Genomic DNA, 27,310 nt, shown 5'->3' with positions numbered 1-27,310 from the left:
CAAGCAGCAAGGGCAGCGCTGCCTCGTCACTGACCGAGAATGAGCCAGGCAGTAGGTGCAGATCTTGAACCCCTGCATCTTCTGCATAACCCAGTACCCAGGCCTGGGTGCTTGGGGGAGGGGGGGGCGGGACCGGTATAAATGGCATCCCAAAGTCCTTAAAATCCTAAAACAACTACGACTAAAACTACAGTAAAAACAGCAAATTAACTATGCACACATACACAAAGAAAGACTTTTTAGTTAAGTGAGAGATGAGACGAGAGGCTCCGACCCAGACCACGCGGCGGTGAGATGGAACTGAGGGCGTGGTCGGTCCGCCCCACCCTTTATCACCTCGGATGAAACCATGAGGTGGAGCAAAGATGCATGCGCGGACCAATGGATGCTACTACTTCCAAATTCTCTGGCTCCGGGCACATGGCGCTTGCGTATAACCCTTCACGGAATTCAGATAAGGACCAGCACTCCAAGAAGAACATGATAATCCCTTCTGGCATTGAAGCCTATGGCTCTATGAAGTGGTCAGGGGCTGGGCACAGGGATCATGCTTTGTCCGTCCGTCCATCTCCAGGAGAGACCATTCCCGCCTAGGAGGAGCTAGTGAGTCAAGGGCCACTGCATGCAGACCTGACCCCAGCCCTGAAGTGCAGCTCATGTGGGCGTGGGTCTGAGATCTGGCCCATGGAGCCAGGAGAGCCCGTGCTAGCAGGGGGCACTGGTGCCAACCAGCCAAGTCCAAGTGAGCAGTGGCCAGCCACCTCCAGCCCCAGCCTGTGATTCAGCCAGGCGAGTGGTGTCAGAGTGTCTGTCCTACTTGGGCCCATGTGCAAAGAGCATGGCTGTGCCAGGCCTGTGCCCCGCCAGACAGAGCTGGGCTGAGCCAGCCCCAGGGCCAGAACGAGTTACTGTTGTCTGCTGCCCCGGTGCCATGGAATGGGCTGGCATCTGTGCTGACGCCCCAGCCAGCCCTGGGAGCTGGATCTCAGCCTGGATTGGCCTAACAGCAGCCTCTGAGCAGGGCCTTCACCGCAGTCCGCCCTGGTGCTCAGCTCTGGTGCTGGTGCCTCCTGCCATGGGCTATGGGACTCCCACGGGGAAGAGGGAGGGGCTGAATCAGGACCACACCAGGCCGGGGCAGCTGGGAGTCCCCAGACCCACACAGGAGCGGAGGGGAGGGGGTAGCGCTCATGGGGCCCAAGTTTGCCAGGAGCAGCCAGCGTGCCCCTCAGAGAGAGCCAACGACACTGGCAGCAGCCTGGGTGTTTTGCGCTCAGCAGTTGGCTGGGCCTGGACATGCTGAGACAAGAGTGAGCAACGGCCCAGCAAAGCCCGGGGCTGCCACGCAGCACGCAGATGGCTACATGCCACTGGGGGGGGGGGCAGAGCAGCAGGGTGGGGCTCTAGCCTGCCCCCCATCTCCAGGTGGGCTTCACTGCCAGCACTGTCTCCTCCCCCGCAGCCCCACGCCCCAAGGCTAGCATGGAGCTGGACCCCAGGGCCAACAGGCAGCTGGGGAGGGGAGTTTGCCTGCCCTGCCACCCTCCGATGGGTAAACTGAGGCCTCCAGCCCCAGCTGCTCCAGCCTGGTGCAGCAAGGGAAAGACACGGTTGCTTGGCATGGCTCTCACGTGCGGGGGTGGCGATACTGAGAAAGCTGGTATGCCCCATTCCGGAGCCGCAGGACCCCCCATCCTGGAGCCAGCGCCGCAGGAACCCCTCCCATCTTGGCACACACACCCCCGATCCCAGAGCCAGCGCCACGGGAATCCCTCCAATCTTGGTCCCCCCCATCCCAGAGCCAGTGTCACGTGAACCTCTCCAATCTCGGTGCCTCCCCATCCCAGAGCCAGCGCCGTGGGAATCCCCCCCATCCCAGAGCCAGCAACCCCCCATCCTGGCGCCACGGATGCCAAATCCCCAACGCATAGGCAGTATTTCAGGGTCCCCATCCCAGCACTGGTGCCATGGAAACCCCCATGACAAAGCTGGGGGGCCAACCCTCCCCAGATAACTCTGCAACAGCTCAGAGATCAGTCGCTCGGCTCTCCTGAGAATGCAGCCCCCCGGCTCCTCCCCAAGAAGGCAGCAACACTGCCCTGCCCAGGGAGGGTAACCCAACCCCCTCTGCCCACTCCCAGCTGCCTCCTGGCTAGCTCGGCAAGCACCCCGCCATCTTGCCAGCCAGAGCTGGGGCCCGCTAGCCTAGATTCGGCCTCCAACACCTGCTGCGCCTCTGAGGAAGGCCTCCCCTCCCCATCAGCCCCAGAGCAAGCCCTGCTCGGCAGGCGTTCGGGCCTAGAGCCGGACCAGTCCTGGGGGTCGCCTGCACCACAGGATGCTGCAGCTGTCCCTAGCCAAGGCAGCGAGGGCATTCGGGGTTCAGGTCAGCCTTAACCCCCCTCGTGTTAGGGGCTGGGGTGAGCCCTCTTATCTGCTGCTCTGCCGGGATGCCCGGCAGGAGCCTGCCAACAAGGCCAGAGCCTAGCATCTCATGTAAACGCCCCTGATTGCTGGTGCCACCTGCACTCCCCTTTTCTCGCTCCCCTCAGACCAGCAGGCGAGAGCAGCCCTCCCCACACTAGCCACACAGCTGGGGACAAGCGAGGACAAGGGAGAGAGGGCAGCTCTCCTGGGGGAAACACACATCCCACCCCCCCCCCAGCCAGGCCCTGCGGAAGGAGACCCCCCCCGCAGTGTGAAGAGCATCGGGGAAACGACCATAAAAGTCCCCACTGCCCCCCAGCCCAGGCTCCCACGAGCTCTCCCAACCAGGGGCGCCTGAGCGGTCTCTCCACGTCTGCAATCTCTTCCGGATCCCAGGGGCGAAGCTTCCTAAAAGGCCCCTTTCAAAATTAATTTAAGCTCACCAGCTAATTAACGGATTTAGTGGCACTTCTCCGAGTTCACCCAGTGTGCAAGGGAGGCCGTGCCGTGCGGAACCGGTGGGTCGAGTGCCGGCTTTAAGCGCAGAGCTTGATGTGCCCCGAGGACAGCCCCACGTACAGCGCAGCCGTAACGTGCCCTGCCCTGCTGCAGAAGCCATGGAGGGGGTGCCGACTTTTGGCCCAGGCAATGGGGTCACTGAGTGCCGGCGAGCCAGGCCCCAGCCGGGCTGCAAGAGAATGGAGCCCCGGCCAGCAGGCTGAGCTTTCGGAGGCTCATTCCCAACACACTGGCCGGCTCAGGATGGGATAAGGAGATGGGAGGCTGCAGGATCGTTGGCCTTGGATCCGGCCGCTCAGACGCCCACACGGCCCTCGTGCAGAGCGTCTGGCTGGGGCCCAGCGAGCCGAGCCGTGAGCTGAGCTGGGCTGATGCCAATCTAACCCATCCCCTCCACCCATGCCCTAGGACAGGGAGCACCCAACCCAGGCGGCACCGAAGGGCCAGGAGCTGCAAGTGCCAGAACCGGTAGACACGCGCTGGCAGGGAGATCGCCCCACCCCTAGCCTGCCACCCGCCCACTGTGCTAGGCATGCAGAGGCAGGCGTGTCGGGCTGGACCAGCCGGGGGCATCGCAGAATAGCTTCTCTCTTCCCTGGGCGGTGTGGTGGCAGCATGGGCACCGAGACTCAGGTGTAGCTACGGCGGTCCCTGCAGTCCCATGCAGCCCATTCCCTTCGGGCACCCCTTCTGAAACTCCACTGCCCTGGGGCTGGGGAGGTCACCTGGCAGCACGTGTTTCCCAGCCATACCTGGGGCCTTCCTAGCTGCCAAGGCTGGGGCAGCAGTGCCCTTTCAGGTGGCATCAGCAGCGCGCCCTGACTAGCAACGCCCAGATGGTATTTAACCAGGTGGAAGCGAGCAGCCAACACGTGTAAACACAGCACCCTCCCCTGCCCCGGGGCTCCAGGCCCTGCTAGTTAGGGCCTGCTGGCTGACATGGTCCAAAAGCAACTGGGGGTGGGGGGCAATGCACAGCTGGGGGGGGGTGCCAGGCCCAGACATTACAATGGGAGTGTCAGCTCTTTAAACAGGAAAGACAGGCACCATGCCAATGGCAGGAGGAGCCCAGAGTCTGGGCAGCAGACAAGCGGGGGCAGGGCTCACAGCAGGGCATGGTCTGCTCCCACTGCCCCAGGGAGCCGGGGGATTGACCCAGGCACGTGGGGCTCAGAGGGCACACACTGTGCTGTGCCCCGCAAGCCGCGTGCTGTGGGCTGTTCTCACAGGCAGCACCTCCCCTCGGTCGCAGCAGCGTGTCCCCCCCACTCCGACTACCTCCGCTGCAGCAGCAGGGCTGGTCCCACCCCAGGCCTCCAGCAGGGGGTGCTCATGGGCCAGGGCCCAGCCACAGAGCCTCAGGCCAGGGTTTGTAGAAGTGTTAATGGACTTTGGTGGCTCCGTTTCTGGGAGCCCCACAGCCCTGCTGAAGGCAGGGCCCCAGGCCCCTTATGCCCACCCCACAAACAGCCCCTCACTCACTGGCTACTTCCTGAAGAGTTTGGCCTTGGGGCCTGCTCTGACCTGGCAGCATCCCAGCCCCGCAACCCACAGCAGCCACTCAGGAGCCTCCTGGCTGGCCTGAACAATCTCCCAGCCCTGGACCACTGAGCCCCACAGCTCCCCTTATGCCCCTCAATCCCGACCTGCAGCCCCCTGCTATCCCAGCCTTGGAATCCACCCCACCCCCAGCTCTGCCAGTACCTCTTAACCCAGTGGTCCCCAACGCAGTGCCCGTGGGCGCCATGGCGCCTGCCGGGGCATTTATGTGCACCCACCTAGTGACAAGGGAGCGCAGCCACCGGACACCCCGCCCAGAAGCAAGAAGCGTCGCCGCCGAAATGCCGCCTCTTCTCGGCGGCATTTCGGCAGCTGGTTGTCCGGCGGCCACCACGCTCTTCTGGGAACATGAATACGCTATTGCAACAGAAAGGCTGGGGACTGCTGCCTTAACTCCTTCCCATAGCTCCCTGCTATGCCTATCCTGGTTCCCCCAGCCACACAGCTCTCCGGAGGCCTGCAGTCTGCCAGGCCAGTTAAGGCAGAGATGCCCAACGGTACCAAACCCATTGGTGACATGGTCAGAAAACCACACTGGGAACTAGACAGATGCCCTGCTCCATTTCACTGGTGGCATGAGCTGCAGAAATAGCCCAGGGCGGCAGTATCACCCAGCCAGTCCCTAGGGTGCACCGGCCGCACCCACTTGTGGGACCTGGAGCCCAGGAGGAGGGTGATGGGAGCAAGGGCTCCGGGCCCAGTCCCTGACCCTTGGCGGGTGGGCAGTGACGCATCAACGCAGGAACCGGTACCCCTTCACCTCTTCTCCCTTCCCATGGGAGGCAGGCAGCAGTGCATTCTGGGATGCCAAGCACACCCTCTCAGGCAGGGGGAGGGGGACCCCAGCACCCCAAGTGGCCTGAGTCCATACATAATGCACTGGAATTGCTGTGCAGTGACCCGTGTCCCACCACAAGGGCAGCTGAGGCCCTGGGGCTGTGCCAGGCATCATGTCAATGGTGCAGGGGCCAAGTGTGGAGTGGCAGCACGGAGCCACATCCCAGAGAGGGCATGGCCCCCTAGCAGGGAAGAACAGGGTTTGTGCCTTGCCCACCTCACTGCCTTCACGGTGGCAAGATGTCAGCAAGGGGAGTGAGGTACCCAATGCCCTCGGCACCAAGCCCACAGCGTCCCACAGGAGCTTCCTCTCCCTTTGACCTGGACAGAGACTGCTTGGGAAGGCCTTTAGGGCCCAGATCGCCCCCTGCAAGGGCGCTAGGGATGCCATGGCCTTGCTGGGCCGCTCTCCAGCTAGGCACCTCCTGCATCACTGCAGGGCATTCCATCACCACTCTCATTCCTGCAGCAGCCATGTGAGCCTGGCACATCAGGCGAAGAGTCACTCCTGTGCTCAAGCTAAGCAAGACCAACCTAATTTCCTTCTCTGACAGGCTTGTTGGCCTAGTAGCCGGGGGGGACAGTAGAAGTGACATTTGACCCAGTCTCATAAGCCAGTGGTTTTCAACCTCTTTTCATTTGCACACCACTAAAAGATTTCCAATGGAAGTGCAGATCTTAGGCACGGCCTGCGGGACTCCATGGACCCCAGGCTGAGAACCCTGTCATGGGCACAGTGGTCTAGATGAAATTACTGTCCAGTGGCTGCCCAACTGGGTGAAAGACCAAACACAGAGAGCAGGCTCACTGGGCAGTGGTCTCTAGTGGGGACCCACAGGGTCAGTCCATATTTTCAGGGATGACTTGGATAATGGTGTGGAGCGAATGGTTATAAACTCTGCAGAGGCCACCCAGCTGGGAGGGCAGGAAGCACTTGGGAGGCCAGGATCAGAATTCAAAGCAACCTTGGCCAACTGGAGAATTGGTCTGAATTCTGAAGTTTATTAAAGACAGCTGCAAAATACTTCCCTTAGGAAGGAAAAATCAAACGCCCAAGTACAAAGTGGGGCCTGGCTGGCTAGGTGGCAGAGCTGCTGGACAGGATCCGGGTTCTAGTGGATCACTAACTGAATATGAGTCAACAATGGGATGCAGTTGTGAAAAGGCCAATCTCATTCTGGGTGCATTACCAGGAGTGACATAGGTAAGACACAAGAAGTAACTGTTCCGCTCTGCTCGGCCCTGGGGAGGGTTCAGCTGGACAGCTGGGTCCAGTTCTGGGCTCTGCACTTTAGGAAAGACAGGGACAAACTGGAGAGAGTCCACAGAGCAACAAAAATGATCAAAAGTTTAGAGAACCTGAGCAGTGAGGACAGGTAAAAAACTGGGTGTGTCTAATCCTGAGAAGGCGCTGAGAACAGACGTCAAATACATTCAGGGCTCTTATAAAGGGGATGGAGATAGACTGTTCTCCATGTCCACTGAAGGCAGGACAAGTAACGGGGCTTACACTGCAGCAAGGGGGCCCTAGGTTTGAGAATAGGTCAAACCTTCCTACTGTGGAAGGGGAGTTAATCTCTGGCCCTGGACTAGGTTGTGTAGGGAGGTGATGGAAATCCCCACCATGGGAGGGAGAAAGTCCTGGCAGGGTGGTCTAGGGTGACTTGGTCCAGCCTCAGTGCAGGGGCTGGAGTTGATGACTTCTTGAGGTCCCTTCCAGCCCAATATTTCTACGACTGGGGGAATGGGACCAAAAGGAGAAGGAGGAGGGAAGACTCAGGCGCCAGTGGGGGCAGGGTCTGCCCCCGGCTGGGAAATCCCTCTTCTGAGAGCTCTTCAGGACAGGGCACTCCCAAGGCCTGAGGTGGGGCTTGCTCAGCCCCCAGGGAGGGGCTGGATGCTGCATGGTGCTGACCCCTAAGCTTCAGTGGGGTGGAGGGAGCCCAGTGCTCTGGGTTGATGCCTGGCTAGCAGCAGCAGCCAGGGCCCTGGGGAGGCTGCTGCAGCACCAGCCCCCACCCCCACCCCCGCAGGGGAGCACAGGGCCTTGGGTCGCCAAGGCAGCGGGTCTGGAGTCCTCAGGCCATGGAGCTGGCTTTTCAGCAGGGCTGTGTGCTCAGAGGGGGCTGGGCGAGGGCATTTCCTGGAGGGAACCCCCTCGCTGCCCTGACACCTGGCTGGGCAGGGGACAGGTAGGGGGAGGAAGAGAAATGACCGAGGTTGTCACAATCTCAGAAAGCCACTTCCCCAAAGGAGGACGAGCTGCTCCATCTCCCAGGGACAGGGAGCCGGGTGGGGTCACTGGTGGGGGGAAGGGACTTAGGGACTCCGGCTCACTCCATGCCAGAGTTTGCTGGTGATGCAAAATGGCCCAGCCCAGGAGTGAAGGATGTAGTCAAAGCTTTTTTGGGGGGAGGAGGGCTGTGAGCCAGGACTCCTGTGTTCTGGCCCCAGCTCTGCAGAGGGAGTGGGATCTAGTGGGGTGGAGCTGGGGGTCACAGAGCTGGGAACAGAACCCAGGAGTTCTAAGGGGAGTGGTGTCTGGCGGCTAGAGCAGGGGGGGCTGGGACTCGGAGGAGTCAAGACACCTGGGTTCGATCCCTGGCTCTGGGAGGAGAGTGGGGGCTAGAGGGCTACAGCAGGGGGAGACAGAGTGTCAGGACTCCTATCCCCAGCTCTGACCCTGAATCACTGCCCCTCTATGCCTCAGTTTCCCGCATGCAAGAGAGCCACTTCACTGCCATTTGCTGGGTGCAATGGGACCAAGCTAGTTACCCAGCTCTTTGACTAGCAGGGCCCAAGAGCCATCTCCCCAGAGCAGGTTGCCTCCTGAGGGCTGACGGCAGCACGGGGCCCACGTTGGCTTTGCTGTCCACCCCCACCTCCGGCGGCCATAGTGGCAGGCAGCGGGTGCCCCAGCATGTCTGGGTCTCAAGGCGCACTGGGCTGCTGCCAGGGCTGAACTGTCCCACCACACAAGGGCCAGGAGCGGGGGCCGGCAGGAGATCGGGCCCCCAGCAGCCCAGGCCGGGCTCGGAGAGCGCTGCCCAGCGTCATACGCAGCAGCAGGAGAGAGGCTCATTGACTCGCGCTCCAGGGTATCTGCATCCCACATCAGGCCAGGTGCATGCTGGGAGCATCCAGCAGAGGCCATAGTGGGAGCAGAGCACCAGCCTCCACAGACAGATGGCTTGGCCCAGGCTGGCAGGGGGAGGGACATGGCTCATCTCAGCCAGGAGGAGGGGGCTCCCATGCCACGAAGCAGCCCTGCCCAGAGATCCTGGTGCCACCCAAGCCAAGCACGCAGGCAATGCCATGAGAAACCTTGCATTTGCCACCCTGTGGGTGAGACTGGTGTGCCAGGCCGCAGAGGGAGCCAGGAAGAGAGGGGGCCCACACCCCCGCGGCGCCAGGAAATGCCACCTTAGTTGCTAAGGAACTACTTTCCCCTGTAAAGTACATCCAGTGCATGGCACAGCGGCTCTGGGGATTCCATGGCAAGGACACACAAGTGATCCGGGAGCAATGTCACTGTGCCAGCAGGAACGCCGGCGTGCGTGGACTCTCCTCACCCCAGGCAGGGTGCAAGGCGGGGGACATGGGAGTCCACGGGCAGGGACCGCCTGGCTCCTAGGAAGATGCCAGTGCAGTGTTGTGTTTGCGGGTGTGAGGAGCGTGTGAGGCTGGGGGGGCTGCAGCTCCCAGTGTGCAAGAGGTGTGCAGTATGCGTCTCGGGGGCATGTGTGTGTGTGTGTCAGGGAGGGGTGGTGAGTGGGCATGCATGGGCATGCGTGTGGTTGACGGTTGGCAGGTCTCACCGTGCCCTAGGAGGTTGTTCCCCTTCTCCTCTAGCTCCACACCCCAGGGGGACAGTCAGGCCCAAACCACAGCCTCCTTCACTGCTTCCCCCCCACCCGACGAAGGCCTCCTGGCGTGTCCCTGCCGCAGCAGGCTAAGGCCCAGCCCGAGCTGATGCAGAGTCCTCCCCCCCCACTTGTGGCAGCCCCCTCCCTTCCCACGGAGACACCACATGCCCCCTGCCCTGTCACCGAGGCAAATGTCATTGTTGACCTTAGCAGCCCACCCAGGATGCAGACGCTGCCAGCTCCCCCGTGCCCCCAGCCCAGCATAACTCCCCTCAGCTGGGGCAGGCTCAGGGACCCCACACCCTGTTGGCTCCCAGCTGTGGGCTGGGTGGGAGCCAGCGAGGCTAGGGGAATGGCCCCAGTGCTGGTCTCGCCCTCCCTGCAAGGGCCCACTGGCTCAGCCTTTGCAGAAGCACCATGCTGCAGGTGGGCGCAGCTGGGGCCCCGCTCCACCCCGCTTCTCTGCATCGGGGGCTGGGCCCGGCTCCACCCCGGCTCCCTACATCAGGGGCTGGGCCCCGCTCCACCCCGGCTCCCTACATCAGCGGCAGGGGAGACGTCCCCAGCCCGCCCCTCTCCCTCGCGCACACGATCTGCCCCCTCCCCGGCCAGCCCAGCGCAGGGGCGGCCCCAGCCCCACCCGGCTCCCCAGCGAGCCGAGCTCGGGCCAGGGGGTGGGAGGCGAATCGATCCCCGGCGCTGCCCGGCGGCTCCGTCCATTGTGCGCTGCCCGCCCCACCCGCGGGGCCTGGCTCCGGGCAGGGGAAGGGGCAGCGAGCCGCGGGGGCAGCGTAGGGCGCTGGGGACAAAGGCCCCGGGACTCACCGCGTCCGAGTTCCGCTCGTTGCCAGACGCCAGGGCGGTGCGCGAAGACATCTTCCCCGGGGGCTGGCCGGGGGGGACCCGCGCGGCTCCGCGGCTAGAAGGGGGCGCTCATGGCCCAGGACGGGGGATGGGCTGCAGCAGCAGCGGGCGCCGGTGGGTCCCACCCCGGGGAGCCCGGCTCCGTGCGCCCCTCGCCGGCGCACAAAGGGCAGGGGCGGCCGCACCCCCCGCGGCTCCGGGGCGCCGCCCGCGGGGAGGATGCTGGAGACGGGGGGGTGGAGGGGGGGGGCTGGTGCAATAGGACCCGAGCCCCTAGCGCCAGCCGCGGGCTCCGGCCATCCCGCTCCTGCTCCGGGCCCGCCGGGCGCTCACCAGCCGCGGGCTCACGCCAGGCTGCGGCTGCCGGGAACGGCCCTGGCCGGGCAGCGCGGCACCATCGGGGCGGGCGAGCGAGCGGGGTCCCCGCCTGGCCGGGGCGGCTGCAAAACAGCGAGAGAAAGGGAAGGAACCGACGTCAGGGAGCGAGCGGGGCTGGGCTGGGGCTACCCCTCCCCCCGCCTCTTAAAGGCGCAGGCGGCGCGCCCCGCAGGGTTGATGGGGGGCTGGAGCCCCCCCCCTCACACGCCTTCCTCTCCCTGCGCCCACGGGGCTCCATGTCCCCGGCCTTTGCCACTGGGGCCCCCGGGCGCAGGGCAGCGCGGCACCCGGAGTGCGGTGCAGTACAAAGCACTGGAATGCTTACGGGGGGCAGAGTGGGGTGTGGGTCCACAGTGTGGCTATAGAGATGGGTGGGTGGATGGATGGGGGGTATAGGGATGTGGAGGGATGCGTGAGGGTGTATAGGGGTGGGGCATGCATGGGGTGGATGGATGGATGGGGGTGTATAGGGACGGCGTGTGGATGGGATGGGTGGATTGATGGACGGGGGTGTATGGGGTGGATGGGCTGGAGGGATGGGAGGTATAGGGATGAGGGTGTGGATGGGGGTGGTGGATGGATGGATGTGGGGTGTATAGGGATGGGGTGGGGGTGTGTTTTTGGGGTGGGGTGTACGGGATGGGGTGGAGAGTGGAGGGGGTGTATGGGGTGGATGGTGATGGATGGGGTGGGTAGATGGGGCTGTATAGTAGTGGGGGTGTGGATGGATGGGGGTAGAGGGAAGGATGAGGGAGTGTATAGGGGTGTGTGGATGGATGGGGTAGAGGGGTGTATAAGGTGGGGTGTGGATGGGGTGGGGGGATGGGTGGGGTGGGTGAATGGATCAGGTGGAGGGGTGGATGGAGGGGGTGGATGGGGTGGATAGCGGTGGGGTGCATGGAGGATGGATGGAGAGAGGGAGGGAGCAATGGGGTGGATAGGGGTTGTATAGAGGTGGGGATGGATGGGGGGTGTATAGAGATGAGGGTGGATAGAGGATAGAGGGATGTGTATGGAGATGCATGGGAGTGTATAGGGGTGGATGGGGAATTGGGAATGGATGGGGGGTGTATAGAGGTGGGGGTGGATGGAGGATGGACTGATGGATGATTAGAAGGGTGTGTACAGGGATGGATGGATGGATGATGGGAGTGTATAGGGGTGGGGATGGATGGATGGATGGAAGGGTGTGTACAGGGATGGATGGATGGGGAATTTGGAATGGATGAGGGGTGTATAGAGGTGGGAGTGGACGGAGGATGGATGGATGGATGAATAGAAGGGTGTGTAGAGGGATGGATGGGAGTGTATAGGGGTGGGGATGAATGGATGCATGGAAGGGTGTGTACAGGGATGGATGGATGGATGGGAGTGTATAGGGGTGGATGGGGAATTGGGGGTGGATGCGGGGTGTATAGATGAGCACGGAGTATATCCCGGGCTCTAACCAGAATGGTTAGAGACAGGACACATGGCAGTACATAGATAGCAGTAGCTGGATGGGGTGGTGTGTCTGGTGACAGACAGATGCTGATAGACAGACAGACAGATGTGCATCATAACAGCACACACCCCAAGTGCAGCCAGCTGCAAACACCAGGCAGTCCTCCCCGTGATGGCCTCCCCAGGGCGCAGCTCCGACTGCAGGGACTTGGCAGCAGAGGGCAGTGCCACGACATGCCAATCTGCTGAGGGGGGGGGGAGTTCAGCATCTTTCCAGAGCAGCCTCCTCAGACCCAGCCACTCCCTCCTTCTCCGCCTTCTCTGATACTGCCAGGGACAGCGTCAGCACTGTGCCCCCACAGGCATGGAAACCAGGGTGTGCCGGGGTACATTGCCCCCCCAGGGTGGCTGGGTCAGAGAGTCACGGCATCCATGCCAGGCTGGAGGCTCTTCTCCCCCTGGGGCAGGCACAGGAGACAGACCAATTGGGTCCCCAAGAGGGGGCGGCTTGTGAGACTGTTTACCTTTCCTGGAGGAAGAAGGGGCGCGGTCTGGGTGGAGGCTCCTCTGGAGGGAGAAGCCCTGCCGAGCTAACAGGGGTGTGGGTGGAAACAGCCTTTGGCTCCTGGTGCAGGACGGGACTGTGTCATTAACATGGCACAAATTAAACGGATTAAAACCGGGCTAATGGAGAGGTCTCAATGTGCCTCTGGAACCAGGGACTCATCACCGAGTGGATCTGTTTCCAGCAGGGTCCCGCAGCAGGAATTGGTTCTTGGACCTGTGCTGTTTAATGTTTTTCTCAATGACCTGGAAGAAAACATCAAATCACCACTGCTAACATTTGCAGATGGCCCAGAACGTGTGGGAGAGGTGAATAATGATGGGGACAGACAAGTCACTGGCACAAAGCAGTCTGGGTCACTTGGAAAACTGGGCGCAAGCAAACAACATGTGTTTTAATAACGTCATTATTGTCTAGCGAGTCCATCGTTACAACCCTGTGAGGATTTTCTGTTTTACAGGGTCTGCACCCCAGTGTGTCTCACCTTTTTGTAACCCTTTAAAATATATATCTAGGAACAAACAATGCAGGCTATACTTCCAGGATGGGGCACTCTATCCTGGGGACGCTTCGATGCTGAAAAAAGCTTGGGGCCCATGGTGGATAATTAACTGAACATGAACTCCCCCTGTAATGCTGTGGCCAAAGGGGCTAAAGCGATCCTGGGCTGCACAAACAGGGTGTGTCAAGTCGGAGCAGAGAGGTTATTTTACCTCTGTATTTGGCACTGGTGCAACCACTGCTGGGATCCTGGATCCAGCTCTGGTGCCCCCTATTCAAGAAGGATGTTGATACATTGGAGAGGGGTCAGGGAAGAGCCAGAAGAATGACTGAACAATCAGAAAACCTGCCTTATAGTGACAGACTGAAGGAACTCAATTTATCTTCTTAACAAAGAGCAGGTTTTGGGGAGATTTGATCACAGCCTATAGGGGGAACAAATGTTTGATAATGGGCTCTTCAGTCTAGCAGGCAACAGCCTAACTTGATCCGGTGGCTGGAAATTGAAGCCAGACGAATTCAGGTTGGAAATAACGTCTATGTTTTCATCAGGGAGGGGAATTAACCAAGGGGCACAATGGATTCTCTTTCCCTGACAAGTTTTAAATTGAGAGGGGTTATTCTCTAGTTCAAACAGGGATTCCTTCAGGGCAGGCCAATGGCCTGTGTCACGCAGGAGGGCGAATGATCAGATCATGGTGATCGCTTCTGACCTTAGACTCTGGATCTGTCCTTGTTTGCCTGCTAGAGGCTTCCCCTCAAAGAGAGAAGATGCTGGAGCTGGGGCTGTGCCATGGGCCTGGCAGCTGGACTGCATTCTGGGGCATGCCCTGGGGATTGTGGGGAAAAGAAAGTGATCTCAAGAGCGGCCTGCCAGCTGCTGCCATGTATGAGGGCTTGGAGCAAGCCCTGTGTGTAACTAGGGCTGGCCTGGCTTGCCCTCCCTCTTGGTGGCATGTTTGGGGGGCCAGGGCCTGAGTTCCAGTCCAGCTGGGAAACGAACTGGAGAAGGTGGGGGAGCACTCTCCTTATCTCCCTTCCCGGCAGGATGGAGCCCCACTGACCACACAGCGTGGGAGTGCAGTTTGCTGGATGGGACCAGGCCCGTTGGCCTGTCCTTAGTTCCCTGCGCTGGTTCAGGGGCAGTGACATCCACACAGCTGGCAGCATGATGCTGTGCTCCAGCCAGACGATTCTTCCTGATGCCTGAGCTCCAGCCTCCCTGCTCAACCGGCCATGGCCAGCTTGGCTATCAGAGCCTGTTGCCAGCTTCCTCGGTGCCATGGGCATAGGGTGAATGGGGAGGGCTCTGCTCCATGAGGTCTGGTTGCTGGCTAGCCTCCACCATGGTGCTGCCCTACATGTCCGTGTCCCATGCTGCGTGTCCCCCCTCCCTGCCCCATGACCTTGAGGATTCCAAGGAGGTAAGGGTGTGGTATAAATGCAGGGGGTGAGGGGCGCAGTGACAGGCGGCGGGGTATACAGGGAAACCAACTGAGAGAGGGAAGACGGGGGCCTTTTGGGGTCTGCTTTGCTCAGGCTGGGACCCTGAGGGTTGTCTCAGGGAGAGCAGTTTATATTGTTCTTTGCTCTTGGCTGAGCAAAACAGAGTGGGGACTTGTGCCTCTGTTGCAGGGGACAAGGCCATGCCTGCGTTGGGGGGGGGTGGTGCCTATGCAGGGCTGCTGGTGGGGAGGCGGTTGACTGCAGGGCTCCAGCCTGGGGGGAAGGGGCCATGCCTGTGTGGGGAAGGCAGCGGGGGGCGGGGGAGCGGCAGAGAACTGCTTGGCTGTGACGGGAGATCAGGCTGGAGAGTCACCTCTCTCTCAGGAAACGGGGGACCCAGGCCGGAGTGAGCTGGGTGGCTGGGTCCTGCTCTTTGGAACACTCCAAGGGCTGTGGTCCCCTCTCCCCCCAGCAGGGAGCAGGGTGGTATCAGACCCTGGGGGCGGGCAATGGGGCCTGCACTCCCCAGGCTGCACCCACCTGTGGTGGGGCTGCTCAGAGCGGGTCAGTGAGACCCTGCCCCATGTGGGGGGGCAGGGCATGGAGGAAGCCTGGGGCTGGAGCTCCCTCCAGGGGTAGGGAGCAGGGGGCCTGGCCTGAGGGACACAGATGAGGAGCTGGGGTGGGGGGCAGTGAGCTGGGGGCACAGAAGCATGCTGGGTGTGGGGGCTGCCGCCAGGGGTGAGGGACAGGGGCGGAGCTGGGAGCTAGGGGCGGGGCTCCTGTCCTGGTGGGCGGGGCTTGGGACGGGGCTCCCGCTGGGGGCGGGGCTCCCTGCAAGGGTGTGGGGCGGAGCTGGCGGCGGCAGTCCAGCGCGGCGGCGATTGGCTGTGGCGAAGCATAGAGACAAGGCCGGTCCATCAGCTCCGGGGCGGGGCTGTTCGCTCGCCATTGGCTGGCGCAGCGGCCAATCGCCAGCGCCGAGCCCATGGACCCGCAGGGCGTTAACCCTTCGCTGCCCGGGGCCCAGGGAGCAGCTCCTCTCCCGGCCGGCGAGGGGCCGCTCGGGGATAGGGCAGCGAGGGCTGAGAGCCCGGGGCCTTCTCGGGCTGCACCCGGCTGGCCGCGGGAGAACGGGGTCCTCTGCAGGCGTGTGGAGAGTCCTGCAGGCCGCGCCCTGCACACGCGTGCCCACACCCGCGTGTGACTGGCCGTGCGGCACGGGCACATGCGTGTAACTGGCCACACGGCGTAGGCACACGTGTGGGCAGAAGACACCGGCCCCACAGCGCTCTTTGACCCAGTCGAGGCAGGACAAGGGCCCAGGGCCAGGTGCTGCAGCCAGACACATTCCCACGGGGAATAAGGCCCATATGTTCACCAGGGAGGGGGATTAGCCCAGTGGAGGCTCCATCTCCAGATGCTGCCAGGTCACTTTGGCTCCTTTGGGGAAGACGCTTCAGCCAAGCCCCAGTGATCGAGCCCAACACAGAGGGGCCAGGTGAGATGTAATGCCGTGCGTTACGCAGGAGGCCAGGCTAGATGGTCTCATGGGCCCATCTAGCTTTAAATTCTGTGCAAACGTAACCCAGCAAACCCATGCTCCTCTGATACAAATGCACAATCACATGCAGACGTGCCCTCCCCCCAGGTGGACGGACTCACGCTCACGCACATGCTGACCCAAGCACAGCCATGCGCACGCACAGAGCGGTCCGTGCAAAGGAAATGCAACGTTTGCAAACCCCAGCAATTGGCACCGTGCTGATGAGAGGCCTGCTGCCCCTCCACTTGCTGAGTCGTGCTGGGGCTGGGGGATTCCTGGCATGTCTCTGTGTGGGAGGGGGGTACCCTGGGTTGCACACACACACCCTGAGCTGAGCAGAGCGGGGTGGGGTGGTGGGGGGACTGGGTGAGGCAAAACCTGCCTTCTCTTGGGAGTGTGTGTACATGTGTTGGCGGGTGTTGCGTCCCTCTAGCGGCTGGCTTGCAGTGACTGGTTCTGAGCGGGTTGGTGAGCGGAAGTGGCTGCAGGGGCGGTGTTTGTTTACGGGGTTCGGGTCTGCTCCCTGGGAGGTGCGTGGTACATGTCGTGGCAGACAGTGCATGTAGCAGACGTTGCAGTGGGGCCTCAGCAGGGACCAGCCAGGGCAGCTCTCTGCCTGCTAAACAGCCTCCTCCGCCCCGGGCTGCTCCGCGGCACCACAGGGGTCTCTCAGGAGAGACCACTGGGACTCCCCAGGCCAGAGCAACCCCCAGCGATCCTGCCTCCAGCGCCAGGGCTTGTGGTTGAGCTGCAGTCAGTCTCAGCCGGCCTGACTGCCTAGACAGAGCGTGTGGCCTTGTGATGGGGCATCTGCCCCACACTGGCCCATAAGGGGTTAATAGGCAGCCAATTAGAGATGGGCTGCAAGGAGCTGCCAATCATGGCCCGCAGGCTCATATAAGAAGGGCTGGGCAGAGCAGAAGTCAGTAGCTGATTGGAGTGCAAGGGGGAGGAGACTTGGCTCCTAGCAGCAGGAAGGAGTCTCAGGACCCTGGACAGAGCATGCTGCCAGCAGGGACCAGGGAAGCTAGAGTGAGCTCCTGGCTGACTGTTAAGACCAGCAGGCTGAAGCCCAGAGGTAAGGGCAAAGAAGGTGCTGGGGCCCATGAGGAAGTGGCCCAGGGAAAGGTGTGGAGAGGTTGGAGGGGAGACAGCACGTGGCTGCCATCTACAGGGTTCCTGGGCTGGGACCTGGAGTAGTGGGTGGGCCCAGGTCCTCCCCCCTCCCTGCCATTGAGGAAGTAGCCAGACAACTGGCTGTGGTTGCTGTCACAGAGTGTGGGGGAGTCAGGGCCCTACACCCCTCCCTGCTACCACTTCCTGTGATTCAATGTGATTCTCAGCTAGCCAGTAAAACAGAAGGTTTATTAGCTGACAGGAACACCGTCTAAAACAGCTTGTAGGTACAGAAAACAGGACTCTTCAGCCAGCTCCAAACTGAAACCCCTTCCAGTAGCCACACCCCTGGTCCCTCCTCTGGCCATTGTCCAGTTTCCTGGGCAGAAGGTGTCACCTGGCCCCAACCCTCTCCTGGGCTCAGGTTACGAAGGGCAGCCGCCATCCTTTATGTGCTGGCCGTCAAGTATCATCCCTCAGTGAAGTCACACCCTTATTTCCTATCATCATCTAGTATTGGGGCGGTACCCCAGGGAGACAGGCACGCCCTGTGTTAGCAGAAGATAGAAAAGTAGTAAAACTCCCATGCAACATTACTAGGTTAATACTCCCTACTCCGTCACAGTTGCCACTGAAGGAAGTGGCTGGACAGTGGACTGCAGTTCCCCTGGAACGGGGAGAACCAAGGGTGACACAGCTGAAGGGCTGCGTGCTGAAGAGCATGCTGCAGTCCTTGGGGTGACACAGTCCAGGAGCAGAGGTGATGGCAGGCGAGGCACCACCAGAAGAGGGCACAGAGCTAATTCCCAAGGTAGCCAGTAGGAGGTGCCGCAATGGGGAGTCCCACCCCATCACAGGACTCCCTTGCCAGGATGCCAGCTCCAGTCAGACCCCATTCTGATGGGCATGGATCCCCCAGGCCTCTGAAGGACCTACTAGGCCAGAGGGGCAGCTGTGTTGTGGGAGCTAGGATCCTCCAAGAGAGGTTTGGAGAGGACCGAGTCTGGTCTGCCAGCAACACCCTGGGAAGGAGGTTTTTGAGCTTAGTGGGCTCCATAATCCCACAGAGCCAGATCCCATGGCTGGAGCTGACATGAGAAAAGCTCAGGAGAGAAGCAAGGTGCAAATATTTTGCAGGGAGGGCAAGTGACCCTGAGAACAAGGTACCCAGGGCCGTGGGATTTGACATCACTTGGAGTCTGTACACTGAGGTGTTTGTAATGATCACAACAATAGCATACAGCTGAGTGGGGACCATGCTTGTTACTCTATGGCGTCTGTGCAGGTAACCCAGGTTTAGGAAAAAAGGTGTGAAAAAGGCTTGGGTTGTTTGCCATTGATTTCAGGGAGGGAGGTAAGTGCTTCATGGGAGGCTAATGCCATGTTCCCATAACCACCCAGGGAAATGTTTTGGTCCCATGAGGCATTGCAAGCCCAACCCAACATTCCACTCGGCTCCATGAACTGGGAGATAGCGACCCACAGTGCAGGGCTCCATGGGTCGATGCAAGCCCTGCTAGTGAGGATGCACTCCGCCGATACAATGTGTGCAGTGGGGACATGCAGAACCGACTTGCTTAAAGCGGGGGCTCAATGTTGACTTAAGTAAAACTGACCTAATTTTGCAGTGTAGACATCATCACCAAGTTTTGCTGTGATGAGGTTCCCTAACTGCGGTGGGGCGATAGACAGAACACACATCCCTATCTTGGCACCAGACCACCTTGCCAAAGAGTACATACATCGAAAAGGGGTACTTCTCAGTGGTATTGCAAGCACTAGTGGATCACAGGGTCTGGTTCACTGACATCAACATGGGATGGTCGGGAAAGGTGCATGATGCACGCATCTTTAGGAACTCTGGTCTGTTCAGAAAGCTGCAAGCAGAGACTTTCTTTCCAGACTGCAGAATAACTGTTGGTGATGTTGAAATGCCAATCATGATCCTGGGAGACCCAGCCTACCCCTTGTTTCCATGGCTCATGAAGCTGTACACAGGCAGCCTGGACAGCAGTAAAGAGTGGCTCAACCATAGGCTGAGCAAGTGCAGAATGGTGGTGAAATGTGCCTTTAGATATTTAAAAGCCTGCTGGCGTAGTTTGCTTACGAGGTTAGACCTCAGTGAAAGCAATATCTCCGTTGTTGCTGTGAGCTCCATAATATCTGTGAAACAAAGGGAGAAAAGTTTCCAGCGGGGGCGGGGTAAAGGCAGATCGCCTGGCAGCCAATTTCAAGCAGTCAGACACCAGGGCAATAAGAAGAGTATATCGAAGTGCGCGGCATCTCTGTGAGGCTTTGAAAACTAGTTTAATCAATGACTCACAGTAATGTGACACTTGTGTATTGTTCCTTACCTGGCTGCCTCCTTCATTGCATATACTCCCCTGTAAACTATACCCCCACTAACCACTGTGTGCTGAATGAATAAAGAGCCTTTTCTCCACAATCCATTACTTTTCTTTGCTGTCTGTCAGTGTTTGTGAGCATAATAAAAATTAAGATAACACTGCGGGAGGAGAAACAAGGACAGCATGCTTACAATTGCACTGCACTAACAATCAAAGGTGGGGGAACAGGCGCCTTCTGGTCCTTGTACCTGTCCCAGGAGTTGAGTGCAAGGGATACCAGACTCTTTCCCCATCCCGCCCCCTGCATCCTAGTACGTCTGGGAGAGGAGGATGTGGAACTTGGTGACAAGGGCCGCAGGTTCGGCATAGGCTGCAGCAGGACTCTAGAGTCCAGCTGCCTTTCTTGAGCCTCAGCCAGATGCCTCAACATGTCTGTTTGCTCCCTCATAATCCACAGCATCTCGTCCTGCAGGTCATGCTTGTGTTCATAGAATCATAGAATATCAGGGTTGGAAGGGACCCCAGAAGGTCATCTAGTCCAGCCCCCTGCTCAAAGCAGGACCAATTCCCAGTTAAATCATCCCAGCCAGGGCTTTGTCAAGCCTGACCTTAAAAACCTCTAAGGAAGGAGATTCTACCACCTCCCTAGGTAACGCATTCCAGTGTTTCACCACCCTCTTAGTGAAAAAGTTTTTCCTAATATCCAATCTAAACCTTCCCCACTGCAACTTGAAACTTGTTCCCTGTATTCTCTTCTGTGCTCACGGTCATTGTGCAGGCTCTCCGACAGCGCAGTCCTCCATGCGCTGAGCTCCATCTTGTCACCCTCGGAGGCACGCACTAACTCATTGAATGTGTCCTCCCACATCTTCTTTTCCTGCTTTCTAAACTGGGAAAGTCTCTGTCCTGGTGTGGAGGATGCGCCTATGGACAAGGTTTCAGCTGCAGAGAATACTAAGCACAAGGGTACCTGTGAGCTGTAGCTCACGAAAGCTTATGCTCAAATAAATTTGTTAGTTTCTAAGGTGCCACAAGTACTCCTTTTCTTAGTGCATACAATGTGTCTGGTGCAAGGTTAAATCTTGTTATAAAAGAAACTCCCCTCAATGCACTTCCGTGCAAGCTACAACTTAAGCAGAACCGCTGGCTACTGCAAGAATCGGTTTCCTGCTCCAGCCACAGTGAGTAAGGCCATGAGGCCGGGGTTGGGGGGGGAGGTCTTGTGCTGCAGACATCCTTGGGATCAATGGTTGCAACATCAGTACAACCCCCTTTCCCATAGCAACCGGGATGGTGCTTGAGGACAGGCACCAGTGTAAAGTCCCACAAATAGGTGGATTGTTACAAAAGTGGCACCATGTTGGGGTGGAAGGGAGATGAACAGGAAGTGTCGTCGCCCCTCCCCCCCCCTTTTAAATGCTGGCTGCAATACATGGTGATCCCTTTCAACCACAATCAGGGCATGCTCGGGAAAAGCATGGTTGTGTGACCCAGAATTCACCAAACAGGGGTGGATTATTTATTAAATTGCTTGCGGTTTAAGGGCTAGCATTTAAAGCTTCCCCTAGGTGACCCAATGCCAGGGGTGGGCAAACTACGGCCCGCGGGCCGGATGCAGCTCCTCAGGGCTTTGGCCCTGCACTGCTCTCAGAAGTGGCCAGCACCACGTCCCTGGGGTCCCGGGGGCAGAGGGCTCCGTGCATTGCCCTTGCCTCCAGGCACCGCCCCCCCCCCAAAAGCTCCCACTGGCTGTGAACGGAGAACCACAGCCAATGGGAGCTTTGGGGGAGGTACCTGGAGGCGTGGTAAGGGCAGCGCACAGAGCCCTGTGCCCCACCCCTCCCCAAGGGGCTGCACAGGGATGTGGTGCCAGCCGCTTCCCGGAGTGGTGCTGTGTGGGGGACAGGGCAGGCATGCAGGGAGCCTGCCCTGGCCCTAGTGCTTGCCGGCTGCCACCGGAGCCACTTTAGGTAAGCAGTGGCAGGCCGGAGCCCGAGCCCCTCCTGCACCCCACCCCTCAACTCCCTGCCCTAAGCCCCCTGCCTGCACCTCACACCCCTCCTGCACCTCAACTCCCTGCCCTGAGCCCCCTGTCACACCCTGCACCCCTCCTGCACCCCAATCCCCTTCCCTGAGCCCCATCCTATACCCCGCACCCCTCCCCTTCCCCAATCCCTTGCCCTGAGCCCGTTCCTGCACACCGCACCCCATCCCGCACCCCAACCCCCTGTCCCGGCCATGCATACAATTTCCCCATCCAGCTGTGGCCCTTGGCCCAAAAAGTTTGTCCACCCCTGCCCTATGCGATATCACTCTCCTGAGGGTAACAGAGGCGGAAAGGGAGCAGATGCTGGTGGTGTCTGGGCACAGACCTGGTCCTCATGCTGCAATGATGCCAGAAGAGTTCATACGGGAGCGGCGCAGGAAAGTGCCCTACCGTGGGGGATGAAATAAGGCAGCCCTTCCCAGAAACCTGCCGCAGAGACTGCACAGTACTCCATGAAAGCTGCTTAGAGAGTCCAAGGGAGGATTCCCGGGTCCATAGGCGCCGACTTCCCTTCTTTTCTGTGGGTCCTCGACTCCATCCCTTCTGTGAGGCCCCGCATAGATGCCAGCGTTTCTTCTGCTGGTTCGGAGCTCTGCCCGTACAGGATCTTCTCCCCACCCAGCGATAAGATCCAGCACCTCCTCTGCGCTCCATGCTGGGGCGCGTTTGCGGCCTTGAGCATCCATGGGCCGCTGTGCAGACGAGCTGCTCCCCCGGCCCCATCAAACAGGAATTTAAAGTCAGGGCTTTAACAGGGGGGTGGCTGTTTCCTGTGTACCTGGCTGAAGTGCAGTGGAATTGAAAGCGCTCTCCAGAGCGGACGCAGCAGAGCACTGTGGGACACCAATTCATTCGAATTGTACGACGCGGTGGCTACAGGCTCTACGCTAGCCCCATGTTGGCCCGTGGATGTCGACGGAAGTGCTACGCTGCTCGCGGAGGTGGAGTACGGAAGTCGACTTTACAAGCTCTTTAGGTTGGCGGAAGGGACGCGGTAGCGTAGACACAGATGTTATTAACTCAGCCTAACGCGGCATATGTCGACCTAACTTTGTAGTGTAGACCAGGCCTGAGGCATGACGGGGCAGTGGCTGAAGAGAGCGGAGTGGATTTGCAACGAGGGGCAGGCTGTATGGTGCAGGACACAGTGACTACAGGACCTGGAGCTGCGGGTCCCAGCTGCCTGGGTGCCGTCCCTGCGGGATTCCTCCCCCCAGCAGTGCCCGTCCCTGCAGGATCCCCCTGGCAGCGCCCATCCCTGCAGGATGTCCCTGGCACTGCCAAGGGGTGGCTTCGTTCCCCAGGGCCATGTCTCCCCCATCTCAGGCTGACACAAGTCCAGCTGTCTGGGAGCCAGGGCAGAGGACCAGGGAGCTGTTCTGGCCTCAGGCTGGCTATGCCCCACTGACTGGTGCCCTTGTTTGGGGCTGGCGAGCCAACAGCTGGGGCTATTGTCTGCCAAGTGCCTGAGCAGTAAATAAAGTCCCTCTGGCTAGTTTCCTCCTGCTGAGCAGCCTCGCGGAGATAATGGGCATCCATGACACACAGGCCCATTGTGTGCCCTGGTGCTTCCTTGGGCTGACACCCGCCACTGGCTGACTAACCTCAGGGCCGGCCAGCGGACCGAACAGAGCCAGCCTGGGTCCCACGCACCTGTGACGATGTGACTCAGCAGGGAGGGGGGAGTGTTGACCTGGGAATGTGCCCTGGGGATGGGAGACCGGAGAACCTGTCACCTGAGCCGGGAGGGGGAGGTGACACCTCTGCCCAGGAATGTGAACAGGGGCTGCAGCAGGGAACCTGCTGGGTGAGTTTAGTTTCAGTTTGGGGCTGGGTGGAGGAACACAGGGAACCCCAGGGCTGGGGTCTAAGCTCCCTGCTCCCCCAGAAGGACGTGATTGAGGGGTCCTGGTTGTACCCACAAGCTCTGTTTTTGGACTGTGTTCCTGTTGTCCAATAAACCTTCTGTTTTACTGGCTGGCTGAGAGTCTCAGTGGATCCCAGGAAGAGGGGTGCAGGGCCTGGACTCCCCCACACTCCGTGACAACTGGTGGCAGCGGTGGGATCTACTGCACCCCGTGAACGGCGCTTCCTGCAGTAAGTGACTGGGGAGCAGTAAAACGAAGGGGAATTGACGGGGACCAGGCATGCTGAAGATTCAGAGAGAGACGGTTTCGGGGGGCGGTTAACCCCTGGGAATGTGTGACCAGAGAGAAAGACTTTTGCAGTAACAGGGTCCCCCGGGGGATTGCAGCGAGCGGTCCCAGGGGCGGAGGAATCTGCAGCTCGACCCTGGCAAAGAGGTGGTGACCTCGAGAAGGACTGGCACACGAGGGGCTTTTCCTGGAAACCGTGGGAAGCTGCCCGGCCTGCGAGGGGCCAGCAGGGAGATGTACGCTAAACGCCTGAAGAGCGACCTGGTGGAGCTGTGCAGGCAGAGGGGGCTGCGCATCGGGAGGTCCACCAAGGAACAGCTGATTGCCCAGCTGGAGGAGAGGGATCGCTTGGATGACCCGATCCCTGTCCCTGAGGGAAGCCGCCCGGCAGACGCAGCGTGGGCCCTGGGGCCTGACCGGGCTGGGAGGGGTCAGACTGCTGCTGAGGACATCCCGAGACCCTTCCTACCTATGTCCGGGGGAGGGGTTGGGGGAAGCCCGGCGAATACCGAGGGCACCCTGACCCCGGCACCCAGCAGGGGATCCTCCCGGCGGAGCTCCCCATCCCTGGAGCGGATGCGGCTGGAATGGGAGAGGGAGATGAAAATGAGGGAGCTGGAGGATCATGAAAAACAACGTCAACATGAGCAGGAGGAGAAGGAGAAACAACGTCAACATGAGCGTCAGGAGAAGGAGAAACAAAGACAGCATGAACTGGAGCTGGCCAGGCTGAGGAGCAGTGGGGCCCCGGCTGCGGCTGCGGTGAGTGCGGGGGGACCCAAGACTGCAAGGAACTTTGATAAGTGCTTCCTGGCCCAGCGGAAGGAGGGGGAGGACATCGATAGCTTCCTGACGGCCTTTGAGAATGCCTGTGAGCTGCACAGGGTTGACCCTGCAGACAGGCTCCAGTTCCTCACCCCCTTACTGGACCCCAAAGCCGTGGAGGTGTACAGCCGAATGACAGGGGCGGAGGCAGGGGACTATGAACTGTTCAAACAGGCCCTGCTCCGTGAGTTTGGGCTGACCCCCGAGATGTACCGGAGAAGGTTCCGGAGTCAGCGTAAAACGCCTGAGGTCACCTACCTACAACTGGCCAACCGGATGCAGGGATATGCCCGCAAGTGGACAGCTGGGGCCCGAGCTAAAGAGGACCTGCTGGACCTAATCGTACTGGAGCAACTGTATGAACAGTGCCCGTCCGACCTGAGGCTGTGGCTGGTGGACAAAAAGCTCGAGAACCCCCAGCACGCAGGGCAGCTGGCCGACGAGTTTGTGAACAGTCGGTCAGGGGGTAGCCGGGAGGAGTCCCAAAAGAACAGGCCCCCACCGATGCAGAGAGAGAGTCACCAGGGGGCCTCCCAGCGGGGAAATAGGGAGAACCCCCTCCCACGGGGAACGCCTGGCGTCGGGCCCCTCCGACCCGCTCGAGGGGACCAACGTGACCTGAGCTGCTATCACTGTGGCCAGAGAGGCCACGTACGGTCCCAGTGCCCCGGGCTCAGGGACAAACTGAACAGACCCAACCTACCCAGGGTTAACTGGGTAGGGACCCAGCTGGACGAGGGGCAGACGACCCAGGAAAGGGGGCCTACCAGTTTACCACCTGCCCCGGAGGGAAGAGTACCCCAGGCCAGCTCCACCAGAGGGCTGGAGGCTCTGGACTCAGGGTGCTCAGTTTACAGGGTGGGCGCGGGGCTGTCCCTCCGGAGAGAGTGCCTTGTTCCCCTGGAGGTGGATGGGAGGAAGGTCAATGGATACTGGGATACGGGCGCGGAGGTGACGCTGGCCCGGCCCGAGGTGGTGGCCCCAGATCGGGTGGTGCCCAACACCTATCTGACCCTGACAGGGGTGGGCGGGACCCCATTTAAGGTGCCCGTGGCAAGGGTACACCTGAAATGGGGGGCCAAGGAGGGCCCCAAGGATGTGGGGGTACAACCAGGACCCCTCAATCACGTCCTTCTGGGGGAGCAGGGAGCTTAGACCCCAGCCCTGGGGTTCCCTGTGTTCCTCCACCCAGCCCCAAACTGAAACTAAACTCACCCAGCAGGTTCCCTGCTGCAGCCCCTGTTCACATTCCTGGGCAGAGGTGTCACCTCCCCCTCCCCCTCCTGGCTCAGGTGACAGGTTCTCCGGTCTCCCATCCCCAGGGCACATTCCCAGGTCAACACTCCCCCCTCCGTGCTGAGTCACATCGTCACATCTCTCGTCACACAGGCCCATTGTGTGCCCTGGTGCTTCCTTGGGCTGACACCCGCCACTGGCTGACTAACCTCAGGGCCGGCCAGCGGACCGAACAGAGCCAGCCTGGGTCCCACGCACCCACCCAGGAAAGCATTTGCACTCTGCAAAGCCAGGGTCACCCCCATGGATGGGCTCGAACCCTGACTCGGGGAAAGAGCAAAGCGTATCTGGGAGAGGACCGGCTCTAGGCACCAGCCAAGCAAGCACGTGCTTGGGGCGGTTCCAGGGGCCACCCCTTTTTTATTTATTTAGTTAGTTATTTATTTGGCTGGGGCAGTTGCGCTCTCAGAGCTTCAGGCGGCAAATTTTTTGCTTGGGGCAGCAAAAAACCTAGAGCCGGCCCTGATCTGGGAATGGGGAGCCGTCACCCCTGGGGCAAGTCTGGTGGGGTCCTGTGGGGCTCCGCTCCTGGCCTGACGCAGGTCAGGAGCTTTATCGACGATCGGGAAGAAAATATCTGATGGCTGCTGGCGAGGTTACAAAGGACACGCAGAGCGGTGCAGGGTGGTGTGGACAGCTCAGTCTCACGGTGTGATTGGGATCACCTGGGCTGTTGGTGCCCTGGGACCAAACAGGTTTAAAAGCCAACGGCAAAGTCATAATCAAAGGGAAAAGGGTGTTGGCCACTCATCCGGGGTGGAGGCGGTGTCCTGGGAAGCAGGGACTCTGCAAAAGACTTGGGGGGTCGTGGGTGGATGAGCCGGGGTGGATGAGCAGGAGCAGGGAGGATACAGCACTGGTGAGACCATCACTGGATCCTGCGTCCGGCTCTGGTGGTAACATGTCAGACAAAGCACTGATAAATCGAAGAAGAGCTATTGGAAGGATGCAAGGGCTGGATGAAGCTGAAGGGGCTGGATCTGGGTAGTTTGTCCCAGAGAAGAGTCAGAGGCACAAGGCTCCTGGCCTGCCAGCACCACCCTGGGGAGCAGGGTTCGGAGAGCAGAGAGCTCTGCAACCCAGCAGACAGCAGCAGACCCAGACCTGATGGTGCAAAACAAATCTAGGTTTGAAATAAGGTGTTGCTGTAAGGCGGATGGGAATGAGCTCCTGGAGCAGACCCCCGCAACCTGGGGCATATGCCAGCACCTGGGGCTTTGTACGGAGGCTGGGGGCTTCTTTGTGAAAGGCCCGCTGGGGAAGTGCTGGGTGGGATGCCGGACTCACTGTGACCAGTGCTGTGCCAGGGGCCAGACTAGAGCAGTGGTTCTCAACCAGGGGTATGCATAGCCCTGGGGGGTCTGCCGAGGTCTTCCAGGGGGTCCGTCAACTCATCCAGATATTTGCCTAGTTTTACAACAGGCTACAGAACAAGTACCAGCAAAGTCAGTACGGACTAAAATTTCATACAGACCATGACTTGTTTGTACTGCTCTATATACAGTACACTGAAACGTAAGGACAGTATTTATATTCCAATCCATTTATTTTATAATGATATGGTACAAAT

The 27,310-nt window shown here is 60.0% G+C and overlaps 1 protein-coding gene across 2 annotated transcripts in view; it reads right to left on the bottom strand.

The window, feature by feature from the left end:
• MARK4 (microtubule affinity regulating kinase 4) overlaps nucleotides 1–10,574 on the bottom strand; it is a 60,843-nt gene extending 50,269 nt beyond the window's left edge. For both annotated transcript variants that reach the window (XM_073322246.2, XM_073322247.2), the window contains exon 1: nucleotides 10,035–10,574. In XM_073322246.2, the coding sequence (XP_073178347.2) occupies nucleotides 10,035–10,085 (51 nt within the window). In that variant the 5' untranslated portion in view covers nucleotides 10,086–10,574. The remainder of the gene's footprint in view (nucleotides 1–10,034) is intronic.
• Nucleotides 10,575–27,310: the final 16,736 nt, after the last annotated feature.

This window comes from Lepidochelys kempii, chromosome 23 (assembly GCF_965140285.1).
Source record: "Lepidochelys kempii isolate rLepKem1 chromosome 23, rLepKem1.hap1, whole genome shotgun sequence".
Taxonomy (NCBI): domain Eukaryota; kingdom Metazoa; phylum Chordata; order Testudines; family Cheloniidae; genus Lepidochelys; species Lepidochelys kempii.
This window is presented reverse-complemented; position numbering and strand designations above follow the sequence as displayed.